The 12,395-nt window shown below is 51.5% G+C and overlaps 1 protein-coding gene across 1 annotated transcript in view; it reads right to left on the bottom strand.

Moving 5' to 3' along the window:
- Window positions 1–546: 546 nt before the first annotated feature.
- LOC123792085 (myosin-13) overlaps window positions 547–12,395 on the bottom strand; it is a 49,268-nt gene continuing 37,419 nt past the window's right edge. The window contains exons 28-39 of the mRNA XM_045797237.2: window positions 11,719–11,915; window positions 11,168–11,351; window positions 10,391–10,556; window positions 9,667–9,791; window positions 8,416–8,724; window positions 8,132–8,335; window positions 5,746–5,871; window positions 5,271–5,441; window positions 2,512–2,616; window positions 2,331–2,426; window positions 992–1,126; window positions 547–561 (exon numbers count right to left, since the gene is read on the bottom strand). Of these exons, the coding sequence (XP_045653193.2) occupies window positions 547–561; window positions 992–1,126; window positions 2,331–2,426; window positions 2,512–2,616; window positions 5,271–5,441; window positions 5,746–5,871; window positions 8,132–8,335; window positions 8,416–8,724; window positions 9,667–9,791; window positions 10,391–10,556; window positions 11,168–11,351; window positions 11,719–11,915 (1,833 nt within the window). The remainder of the gene's footprint in view (window positions 562–991; window positions 1,127–2,330; window positions 2,427–2,511; window positions 2,617–5,270; window positions 5,442–5,745; window positions 5,872–8,131; window positions 8,336–8,415; window positions 8,725–9,666; window positions 9,792–10,390; window positions 10,557–11,167; window positions 11,352–11,718; window positions 11,916–12,395) is intronic.

The raw sequence follows: 12,395 nt of genomic DNA on the forward strand, positions 1-12,395 counted from the left end.
TCCCTGTTTGGATGTCACGGGGAGCAGTGGATGTACAACACAGGCCCTCAGAGGGACGGGATGGAAAAGCAGGTTCTTAGCAGAAAGCACTGCCTGGGAATCCGGGACCCTGGGCATCTCGTCTCCACCCTGCCTTGGGTAACCACAGTCACAGGGCTTAATCTACATGGGCCCGGCTGCCCTGTCTGAAAGTTGAGAGAGAAGCCGGGGAAGTGAATTTGAAACAATTCTGTGTTCCGAGGAGGAAAATGTGCTCCGGTTATCCGAAAGGGGCTTTACTTGAGTGCGAAGGAAGCCGGTGATTTACTTGGCTGTGGGTTGGCTCTCCACCTTTCCTGCTTGGAGCCAGGAGGCCCACTCTCACATCCCTTATTTCTTCATATGCACAGCAGATTGGTGCTTCTCAAAGCACCCTGAGCAAGCGGGATGGACGGTGATTATGAACACGCAGAGGCAGAGAGACGAGGAGCCAGGAGACTTTATTTCTCACAACATCGTCCCTCCCCTCTCCCAGTACGTCGCATGGCAACGGGCATCAGGAAGGCCTCATTCTTCCAGCTTCTGTGGGAGAAAAGCAATCAGGAAATGAGTCAAACCCAAGGCAAGGCTGCGTCCTGACTTCATGTGGAGCACCTGGAAAGGCTGGAACTTCCAGAAAAATACCGAGGGATGGCATTGTTTCCCCTTTCACATCGCAAAATCAAAGCCGTGGGGCCCCTGGAGAGGGGCGAATCCCTCGAAAAGCAGGGGGTTCCTGGGCAGTGCCTTTTAGGACAGGGAGGGATGGGGGTGACAAGGCGTCTGTCCCCCTGTCCCCCGATGCTCATTGCCCCATGATTCTGGAACCACCAGGCGTCTGGCTGGAGGAGTAGCCATCTGTGAGTGCATGGCCAGCAGCAGGGAAGAGGCACCAAGAGACACCCTCCATGCTCTCCCTGGGTGCTTCCTTGGTCCCGGCCTCAGGACATCTGGGGAAGGCATCTGCTCTCACCTGGCCCCCCACATCTCGGCTCTTGGCCCGCAGCTTGTTGACCTGGGACTCGGCAATGTCCGCTCTCTCCTCTGCCTCCTCCAGCTCGTGCTGCACCCTCCGGCACTTGGACAGCTGCGTGTTGGCCTGCTCCTCCTGAATGGGAGGTGGGGGGGCAAGGGCCTGAGGAAGCCCCCCACAACGGGGCTCTTTGGCTGGGACTCAAGTCCTGAATCCTCCCAAGGCACATGGAGGGTCAGAGGCCAGTGGCCCAATCCCCCTTGCCCTGGCCTTCTCCCTGCATTGTCTGTCGGTGGCCAAGCCACTGTGCCCATGTACTGAGGGCAATCCGAAGGTTCTTGAAGAAGCTGGGCTCCTGGGCACCCTCCCTCCCAGGCAGTTCTGCTGTGACCACCCTCATCCAATGGACACAGATCCCTCCCCCCATCCCCCCCATTTAACCAGCTCAGATCTGCTTTCCTGTGGTCAGGGGGGAACCACCAGCCCCTGGCAGGGAGGGAAACAGGACAAGGAGAGAAGCCATCTGCCCAGTCATGTATTCAGGGTCCCCCCAATTTTGTTCATCAGAATACCAGTCCTGTGGGCTGCTCTGCATACAATAAAAAGGTTCCAAGTTCCACTCTGGTTTGGGCCGGCGCGGGGGGGGGGGCAAAGCTGTATTCTAGAATGGCTTCAAAGTGTCCGCTTTGAAGAGTGTATTACACGTCACCTACAAAATCTGAGAAATCCTCCAAAGCAACCAGTTCAACTTTGTTCAACTTAGAGTTTCCAAAACTATTCCTTTTCTGTAACAGAAAAAGTTCTGCCTACCCCTTAGCCCCCCAGCCCAGCTTTCTGCTAGTAATAATATCCCTGAGGTCTATTTGACCAAGGGCAGGTCAGGAAGGATGGATGGGAGGGTGGCCATTAGGGAGGGTGGGAAGGAGGAGGCCGTGGGGATGAGGGACAGGACAAGATGGGATGCTGTGAACCAGGAATGGGGTTGGGGGGACGTCTAAGTTCAGGCTGACAGGGCAGGGAGGGCTGGTGGGGTGAGCTGAGCTGGCTGGGGCATCAGGATGAGGTAGGGCTAGCAGGGTGGGCTAGAATGTTCTGGGGTGGGGGATAAAGTAAGGGGGCTGGACACATGAAATGAGGCAGAAGGCATTGAGGGGGTGCAGTTGGGGGGTGGCCAGCCTTGTTTAACACAGACCAGGGGAGGGAGGAGGGAAGGCGTCCCTGAGTTTGTAGCCTGCAAATGAAAACCCCTGTCTCGGGCTCTGTGACAGGACAGATTCCTGCTGAGGGCTGGGGGTCCTTGGGCAGGCACGGGCTCCTGGGAGGGGGTCCCCCTACTCACGGCCTCCTCAGCCTGCCTCTTGTAAGCCTTCACTTTGGCCTGCAGCTTGTCCACCAGGTCCTGGAGCCTGAGGATGTTCTTGCGGTCCTCCTCGGCCTGCAAACATAGCACCGTGCCACCACCGCGCTTTCTGCTGGGGTCGGAGCAACCCAGCACTCCCTGAGGCTTTGGAGACACCTACCTGGTACGTCAGCTCCTTGACTTTGCGTTCATACTTGTGGGCCCCCTTCAGAGCCTCGGCCCCCCTCTTCTGCTCAGCATCCAGCTCACTTTCCAACTCCCTCACCTGGGTTTTGGGGGAGAGAGCCCAGCGTTCGGGTCAGAGCAGCCAGGCTTCTCCCACGGACTCGTGGGTGGGTGGATCATTTTAGGATGAACTTGGGATCCCCTAATTATAGTTTGTAAAAGTGTTCCCTCCTAGGGCTCGGGAACCACTTTGTAGTCACAGAGCCACCACTGTTGGTGCAGTGGTTCTGTGCAAATGAGAACTAGATGCAGCATTTGGTGCCCGCAGTGGGGCCACCAGGCTGGGCTCGGCCGAGGATGCCTCTTCCTCCAGGGCCAGCAGCTTGGCGAGGCCTCAGCTTCAGCCCTGACTCGTCTCTGCAGGTGAAGCCTGCGTGAGCATTTCAGGGGACGTGATTCCTGGTCAAGGGAGGCCACAGGGGGGTCATGGGCAGAGCCTGGGCCAGGAACGGTCAATGTGTGTTCAAGCCCTGGGGGCAGCTGACTGATTCAAAGCACGCCAGTGGCTGCCCCAAGAATGAGTTTCTATGTGTTTAGGATGGAGACTGTAATTTCTGTAATTCCTGTTCCTCCTGCCTCAAACGTGGGGGTCAAATTAGACAAAGGGTGTGCAAGTGTGTTTTAAATGATAGAGCGCTCTGCCGGTGGTGTTCATTTCATAGCTGCTTCTGGCTTTCCTGAAGTCTTGAGGGGACAGGACAGCCACCGAGGACACAGGTCACTAACTGTGGCCCCGATGCCACAGTCTAGATCTAGAGAGCCAAGACGGGAATGTGATGGCCAGCCACAGCGAATCCCAGCGGCCACAGACGCGGGCCGCTCTGGGCTTGTGGACTCACCTAATCAACCTTGGAATCTACCAGTGGAACGGGCTAACTCTGGGCGCTGTTCCAAAAATGCTCCTCGTGCCCCCACCCCCGCCCCCCGCCCCCCCATGAGCCCTCGGAAACTGTTTACCACTAGGTTCTTCGAAACATCTGTGTTCCTGGCAATGCTCTTGCGGCCTCTATGAGTTTGTGGAACTAAAGATAAGGGGGCAGCTGGGTCTGGAGGCCAGTCGAGGTGCCTCCCATGTGATGGGGGGGGCTGGCTGGCCCAGGAAACAAAGAATCACGGAGGGAGGGAGGCGTGGGCTCTAATCCCCCCTCAGTGGAGGGATCTGTGAGGATGGGCTAAACTTCGGCAATAGAGGAGGGCTGGGACGCATGAAAAGTAAGCATTTGAAGAATTTGGGGGGAAGAAGTTCGGGCCTCTCTGGTGTTGACTTTTGTTATTCACATGCCTATAACCTTGTCATTTTTAGGCAAAAAAAATAAAAACAAAAATCGTTCCCATTCATGGTGTACGCGTGCTGGGGACCACATCCTTGGAGGCTGGTCTGAAGCCTGAGTGCATTTGGGGCGCTTCCCTGCTGGGAGAGGTCACCTCCTTCTCTTCGCCTGCCCCTCACCCCCTTCTCCTCCCACTCCACTATTTCCACCCTGGGGCGGGGGACAATCGAGATCCTTCTAACAAGCTCCCCCTCACAGCCCTTTTCCAGAACATCAGCTGGTAATGGAGTCCATTTGCAAAATAAATAAAACCACGCTAGGTCTAAAGGGAAAAGCAAGGGGTCCAAGCTCCAAGGGAGCCATTAGCAAAGAAACAAAAACAAATAAGAGTAATGCTTAGTGAAATAAGTCAAGCAGAGAAAGACAACTATCATATGATTTCTCTCATCTATGGAACATAAGAACTAGGATGATCAGTAGGGGAAGAAAGGGATAAAGAAAGGGGGGGTAATCAGAAGGGGGAATGAAACATGAGAGACTACGGACTCTGAGAAACAAACTGAGGGCTACAGAGGGGAGGGGGGTGGGGGAATGGGATAGACCGGTGATGGGTAGTAAGGAGGGCACATATTGCATGGTGCACTGGGTGTTATACACAACTAATGAATCATCGAGCCTTACATCGAAAACCGGGGATGTACTGTATGGTGACTAACATAATATAATAAAAAATCATTATTAGAAAAAAAACAAAAAACAAAAAACAAATACGAGTAAGCTCCCAGGTACAGAAAAAAGCAGGACTGCCTCTGCACGGGGGTTAGAATTTCCCTGGGGCTTTGGCCGGGAGGAAGGCCAGTCACCTGCCCTGTAGGACAGAGCAAGCCAGCGAGAAGCTTACCAGCATTGCTCGGCCTGACTGCATTGAGAGACTGAGAAATCTGGGACGAATGGGAGCCGGGGGTGGGAGGTGAAGAGAGACTCTAGCCTTCACACGTAGGATGGGCCATTGTTCACCAAAGCGGAGGCTGGTCCAGAATGTAACTTACACCAACTATGTAATGTTATGAGTGCAAAGTACATTTCCCCTCACTTACGCGGATCTGAATAAAAGCAGGATGTCTTCACTTAGCAGCTCTTGGGGCCTGAGTGTTGTAAGGCAGGGGTTTGTGTGTGTGTGTGTGTGTGTGTGTGTGTGTGTGTGTGTGTGTGTGTGTGTTGGGGTGTAAGGACCAGTGAACCAGTGAAGGAGGACTAGGTGGGACTATCGGCTCACAGACAGCTCTGCAACTAGTCCTCAGACTAAACTTGCCTGCCCTCCATCCGCACCCACTTTCCTGCAACCTAGTTTCTGGGCTGTGGCTCTCCCCGGATGGCTGAACCGGATATCGGTGAGGGCCAGCATCTTCTCGAGATGCCCTACCCGGTTCTCCAGTTTCTGGATCTGCTTCTTGCCGCCCTTCAGGGCCAGCTGCTCAGCCTCGTCCAGACGGTGCTGCAGGTCCTTCACCGTCTGCTCCATGTTCTTCTTCATGCGCTCCAGGTGGGCGCTGGTGTCCTGCTCCTTCTTCAGCTCCTCGGCCATCATGGCCGCCTGGTGAAGTTCATAGAAAGTATGAGTGGGTCACCTGGCATCCTAACCAGGAGTATGGAGAGGATGCTGTCAAGGTCAGTGCTTTGAGTGCTAATCCTGCCTCCCTCGTTCCGCCATGCTTGGTGATGCGTCTCCTCCCCAGTTGGTTGGTTTTGGCTGAGGCTTCGTCTAACTCCCTCTCTCTAGGAAGCCAGCATGACTGACTACAGGTCAGCAAGAGACAAAGCCTACTTGCCTTGTCCCCGCCTGGAAGCCCCTTCCCTATCTCCAAACACAGGCTCTGAAAAGAAGGAACAGAGCTCACATCCGTGATGGCCTTCTTGGCCTTCTCCTCCGCGTTTCTGGACTCCTGGATGGAGTTCTCCACATCTGCCTGGCACTGGGCTATGTCCGCTTCCAATTTCTTCTTGGTATTTATCAGGCTCGTGTTCTATAGAAAAATCAAATGCCGGAGGTGTAGGTTAGCTTTGGACGCCTGGAACAATCAAGGGGGAGAAAGTTGCATGGGGAAGGAAATCAATCACAATCATATTTCTTACTTTTCACCCCGGGGTGGGGGTTTGCTAGACACTGTTTCTTTCCTGACTAAACAGGAGGTCTTGAAACAGACCCAAGAACTGCACATAAATAAGTGAGTAACTGATAAAGGCAGACTTTCACATATTTGAGGAAGAAGAGATTATCCAGTAGAAGGTCGGGTGGGTAGCAAAGGATGGGAAGATGTAAGTATATAAAATGAGAAATAGTTCTAATGATCCAAACACACCATAAATAGAATTATAGACATGACAAAGTGGAAAACACTCATGATGCATGTTGCTGAAAAAAACATTCTCTTCCTTAACATATGAAAAAGAAAAATCATACACGTAAGAAAACAGGGCACAAAGTAAAGACAGGCAGAATACACCAGAAGAAATAATGACTCATTAGTAATCAAAACTTCATTTTATTTTATTTCATTTTTTTTCTTTTAAGATTTTATTTATTTATTCGACAGAGATAGAGACAGCCAGCGAGAGAGGGAACACAAGCAGGGGGAGTGGGAGAGGAAGAAGCAGGCTCCCAGCGGAGAAGCCTGATGTGGGGCTCGATCCCATAACGCCGGGATCACGCCCTGAGCCGAGGCAGACGCTTAACCGCTGTGCCACCCAGGCGCCCGTCTTTTATTTTTTTTAAGTAGGCTCCATGCCCAACGTGGGACTCGAACTCATGACCCTGAGATCAAGAGTTGGATATTCTACCCACTGAGGCAGGTGCCCCAAGAAAATCAAAATTATAAAGGTGAGATGTTTCCCAACCATAAAGTTGGTGAGGATTAAAAGACATATAACTAGGGTCTTTGAGAATTTTGAGGCAAGAGCTCTTACGTATTTTCCTAATGAGAATAAAAATGGAGACCACCTTGTGAAGGCTGGGTTACAAGACATTGCAAATGTCTTTATTGTTAGACCATGAAATTCTGCTTCCAGCAATCTATTTACTTCCAGGAATGTTAAGGAAATAATAATGAGAAAATGAGAAAACTTAATTATAAGTAAGTTCATCATAGAAGTCTTTCTAATGGTAAAAATTTTATTGGGAATAATTAAAAACATCCAGCCATGGAGAATTGATTAAATAAAAGTGCCTTTTCACCCTACTGTAACACATCACTTTTCCGCCATTAAAAATAGTCATGGGGGGTGCCTGGGTGACTCAGTTGGTTAAGTGACTGATTCTTGCTTTCGGCTCAGGTCATCATCTCAGGGTCGTGAGGGTGAGCCCTGCATGGGGGTCCACGCTTGGCAGAGAATCTGCTTGAAGATTTCTCCTTCAGCCCCTTACCCCATGCACGTTCTCTCTCTCTCTCAAATAAATAAATCTTTAAAAAAAATAGTCATAGAAGATTATTTAAAAGTGTGGAAATACGTTCATGACACGTTAAATGAAAATAAGAAGTTGCAAAAACATTGATCACAGTTCTACAAAAGTATAATAATTGCAGACATCGACAAGAGCTTGGAATGAAAGATCTCAAAATGGTAACACTGTGGTTGGTATTTTTCTTCTATTTGTTTGCTTGTACGCTCTATATTTTGTAACAAAGAATTTTTTTATAAAACTTTTATAAAGGTGGCAGACAGCCTCTCCTTGCTGTCCTGCTCACTGCTCCCTTGCCATATATTCAATAAATTTCTATCTCCTTAAAAGACAAAAACTTTCATAAAGGTGATAAAAATAATTATTTTGAAAGACAATTCTAATTTTGTAAGATTGTGGCTTAGACGTTGCTTCCTCCGTGAAGCCTTCTCCAGCCCCTTGATGCAATAATTCATCCTTCCTTTCTCGGATTTTCCCACAACGTGCATGACCTTTTATCTCCAGATTAAAGAAAGCTCAGAAATCTGTCCATCTGGAGCATAGTTATTCCAAGAACTAAGCCTCTTTGCTTTCTTCTTCTTCTTTTTTTTTTTTTTAAGATTTTATTTTTAAGTCATCTCTACCCCCAAAGTGAGGCTTGAACTACCAACCCGGAGATCAGGAGTCGTGCGCTCTACCAAGCGCCCCCCACAAGGACTAAGCTTAATGCAACTTGGTCTTGACTGCTAGTCTGGGAGGAAGGGCAGGTGCTCCCTTCCACTGCGCGAGTGTGGGTACTGCCTTCCCCCCACCAGGGTGGGCCCCGCGTGGAGGGAGGAGGGACGCACCTGGGAGTGGAGGAGCTGCACGCGGTCGCTGGCGTCCAGCAGCTCCTGCTCCGACAGCCTGCGGGTCCGCTCCGTCTGCTCCAAGGCCACCTTCATCTCCTCCAGCTCCTCCAGCAAGAGGCCATTCCTGCGCTCCACGATGGCCAGCTGCTCCTTGAGGTCCTCATTGCTCCTCAGGGCGTCATCCAGGTGCAGCTGGGAGTCCTGCAGGGAAAGCCAGATGTGAGGCCAGAGCCGCGGACAGGCTGAGCGGCAGCCAGGTTCCCCAGAGCCTGCGGGCTTACCTTGAGCTGGCCCTGCACCGTGCGCAGGTGTTTCTGGGTCTCTGCCACCTGGCGGCTAGAATGGCCCAGCTGGATCTCCATCTCGTTGAGGTCTCCCTCTAGCTTCTTCTTCAGCCTCAGGGCATCGTTCCGGCTCCGGATCTCGGCATCCAGCACACTCTGCATGGCCTCTGCAGCCCTCTGGCTATTTCTTTTCAGCTGCTCAATTTCTTCATCCTTCTCGGTGACCCTGCGGTCAAGCTCGGATTTCACCTGGCTCAGCTCCAGTTGGACACGCAGGATCTTGCTCTCTTCGTGTTCCAGGGAACCCTGATCAAAGCAGAGGAGGGATTGAGGGATCGTGGCCAGCCGCCCTTCTTGAACGGGCATTTTCCTCCCCATTGGGATAAAACGAGCATTATTCTACTCATTCTACAGATGAGTAGAGGTCAAACAATGTCCCTCCGCAAATGTCCCTCCTAGTAATGAACCTGAAACTAACTAAAACTTTGTATCTGTTCTTAACAACTTTATGTCTGGAGAGGGACAGAGCACCTTTTTGTATTAGTGAAACCTTTACAGGGTGTGGCTCTTTTAAGGGGGACCATAACTCAGGAGCCACCCGATTCTCTGAAAGGACAGGGTAATCGCTCTCCCCTTATCCTGCATGATGCAAATTTCCCTAGAAACAGCTCCACCATCCGCCCCGCACTGGCCACATTCAGGACACTGGGCCTATTTTGACTTTACAGAAATCCCAGTGGCCAAAGACCATCTGGAGTGTGACTCTGTTAAAGCCGAGGAATTCTTTTTTTTTTTTTTTTTAAGATTTTATTTATTTGTCAGAGACAGAGAGAGCACAAGCAGGGAGAGAAGCAGTCTCCCCACTGTGCAAGGAGCCCGATGTGGGGCTCGATCCCAGGACCTTAGGATCATGACCTGAGCTAATGGCAGACGCTTAACTGACGAAGCCACCGGGCATCCCGAGCCGAGGAATTCTGAGCCAGCTCTCAGGATTGCTGGTGATTGATTTCTTGCTTCCCAAGGAAGACATCGAGGACATCATGAATGCATTTATTTATTTGCAAAAGGGGTAATGTGATGGACTAGAGGACACCCAGGAGATGAATCACAGCACAGCTGTTTCTCTAGGGACGGCTGGAGGTTCTTCCCCACGGAGTCTCGCCCCTCCTGGCAGGAAGCAGCCCCAAAGGTCTGGTCCAGTCGCCCTGCCTTCGGCGTGCTACCCTCCCGACCTTCCCCGACACTTGCCTCCACCTCTTCTAAGGCCATCTGGAGGTCTGACTTTTCCTGCTCCACCTGCTTCTTGGTTTTTTCCACTTCCTGGAGGCTATTGCCAGTTTCTGCAATCTGCTCGGTTAAGTCGGAAATCTCTTCTGCAAAGGACAGGCTCGATTTAGCTGGTTTGATCGGGCTCCAGCTGACAGCAGAGGCATTCTGCCTGGCAACTTGGGGATGGGGATTCAATCACGTTTATGTAGAAGAAAAAACAGTGGAGCCCTTCAGGTGAGGTCTTGGCACAACACAGGTGTGTGGCTTCACCTGAACGATGCAGAGAGAGGAGTGGCAAGAACACTAAAACCTCACAAAGTATATAAAACAGTTGAGGCGAGGGCCGGGGAAGAAAATTCTGGAGACAACGTACAGAATACAGAATCAGAGTCTTTCGGAGCTGGAAGGGGCTTTAGGGGGCATCGGATCTGCTCTGATTTTGCATGTCAGGAGTCGGAGGTCCTAAGGCATTTAGTGGCATGCCCAAGGACATGACACAATCCACGGGCACTCTTGTTCTCTTAAGAGGTGAGCTCTTCTTCGTGCTCCAGGACGACACTTGGCTATGACTGTGTTTGTGACATTAGCAGGGCTGAGCTCCAGGGTCAACGGAGCCGACGGGAGGGTTCTGCAGGGGCAGTGGGAAGCAGGAGGCAAGAGGGTGGGGTACAGGTGCTCACCTGGGATGCGGAGGGGAGCTCACCTTGCAGATTTTTATTCTCCCGCCTCAGGGTCTCCAGCTGATCTACCACTTCCTCATAGGCGTTCTGCATCTTGAAGATTTCAGTGCTAAGCGACCTGGAGCTTTTTTGAGAAGCTTCCAACTCAGCCTGACTCTCATCCAGTTTTTGCTTCCACTCCGCAAGGACCTGGGAGATGACACAGGGACACGTGAACAGCAGGGAGGACCAGGGCACCTGGGAGAGCCCACGAAAACAAAGGCTGTCTGTCAGCAATGCCAAGCTTTTACCCTTGCATCCTGGGGACCCAAGAAACAGGGTGGGCCCTGTTCTAGATCACGGGCTCCAGACTCTGATGTTCCTACGGGCCATCTGCTGTATTCTTTTTTTTTTTTTTTTTAAAGATTTATTTATTTATTTATTCGACAGAGATAGAGACAGCCAGCGAGAGAGGGAACACAAGCAGGGGGAGTGGGAGAGGAAGAAGCAGGCTCATAGCGGAGGAACCTGATGTGGGGCTCGATCCCGGAACGCCAGGATCACGCCCTGAGCCGAAGGCAGGCGCTTAACCGCTGTGCCACCCAGGCGCCCCCATCTGCTGTATTCTTAAAGGTATTTGGATCTCAGAGTAATCTGGATTAGCTTGAACTAAAAATTCACTTTGCAGGGACTGTCACAAAAGCAAAGAGACGTTGCAAAACCCAACGGCTGACACTATGACTTGTTGCTCGGCGGACCTCCCAGATGTGCGTGCCTCTCGCACATCCAGCATAAGAGGCCGTGACTCTTTGGGGGCAGACCTTATCAAGGTCCCTCTGCTTCCTGTCCAGGATGGCGCGGGCTGTGTTGGTGCGTTCCAAGTCCAACATCAGGTCATCCACTTCCCCCTGGAGCCTCTGCTTGGTTTTCTCCAGGGAGGCACACTTGGAGCTCACTGCCTCGGTGTTTTCCTCTGCTTCCTGGAGCCTCTGGGCCAGTTTTTTCCTAAGAGAACAAAAAAATTTTTTTCTTGGCAAAGGTGGACTATTTCAGAGCTAACCGTCAGATCAGATGAGAATGAACAGTCTATTCGGGGCTGGAACTGGGTAAGAACAAGACATAGAATGGGATGCGTGGACAGGGTGTAAGTAGAACGTGAAGAACCGTAAAGTGCTTGGCGGCAAAGCAGGTGACCAGGAAGCCACCAAGGGACCCAGACAGAATAGACAGCCCCAGGGGAAGGACAGGGACGCCCTAACAAAACCTCCAAGTCCTGGGGAGGAAGGGACAGTGTCTCAAGGCAGGAAAAATTCTCTGTCCCTTCACTCGTGTCTTGGGGTCACCTCTCCTGCTGTCGCCGGGGAGCCCGTACTTGGCCTCCTCCAGCTCCTCCGTGCGCTGGATGGCGTCCGTCTCGTATTTGGTCCTCCACTGGGCCACCTCGCTGTTGGCCTTGGACATTGACCTTTGCAGCTCGGCCTTTGCCGCCTGCTCCTCTTCATACTGTTCCCGCAACAGGTCACAGTCGTGGCGGGAGGACTGCAGGGCGTGGGCCAGGGCGTTCTTGGCCTGCGGGAGGACGGTGGTGGTGACAGATTGCAAAGACACTTAGCCAGTTTCCAAGCCAAGGTCTTTTCCTCTAAACCAGCATCTCCCAACGTGAGCTGTTTCCCAGCTGCCTTTGCAAACTTTGCCATATCTGCATATGTCCCGTTTTATTTAGTTTTTGTCAAGTTGACTCCCTTATTTTAAATAAAAGTAAACTATTCAACTACATTAAATAGAAAAGCACTAACATTTGCCACACACAGAAGGAAGCCGTAACAAGAAATGCAATAGGGGTAAAGCAGTGTTACTGGTCACCTTTCCGCCAGGTACTTGCCGTGTGTCTCCGTGCCTAAAGCCCACTCTGTATGCCTGATTAAGGAAAACGAGCACATGCTAGAGAGTTGGTACCCAAATTGAGCTCTTTTCCTTATGTAAGCAGAAGAATCGAAACAGAATTAGAAAGGGGATCAATTTCGGGGCGCCTGGGTGGCACAGCGGTTA

This window comes from Ursus americanus, chromosome 14 (assembly GCF_024610735.1).
Source record: "Ursus americanus isolate L20-20 chromosome 14, mUrsAme1.1.p, whole genome shotgun sequence".
Lineage (NCBI taxonomy): Eukaryota > Metazoa > Chordata > Mammalia > Carnivora > Ursidae > Ursus > Ursus americanus.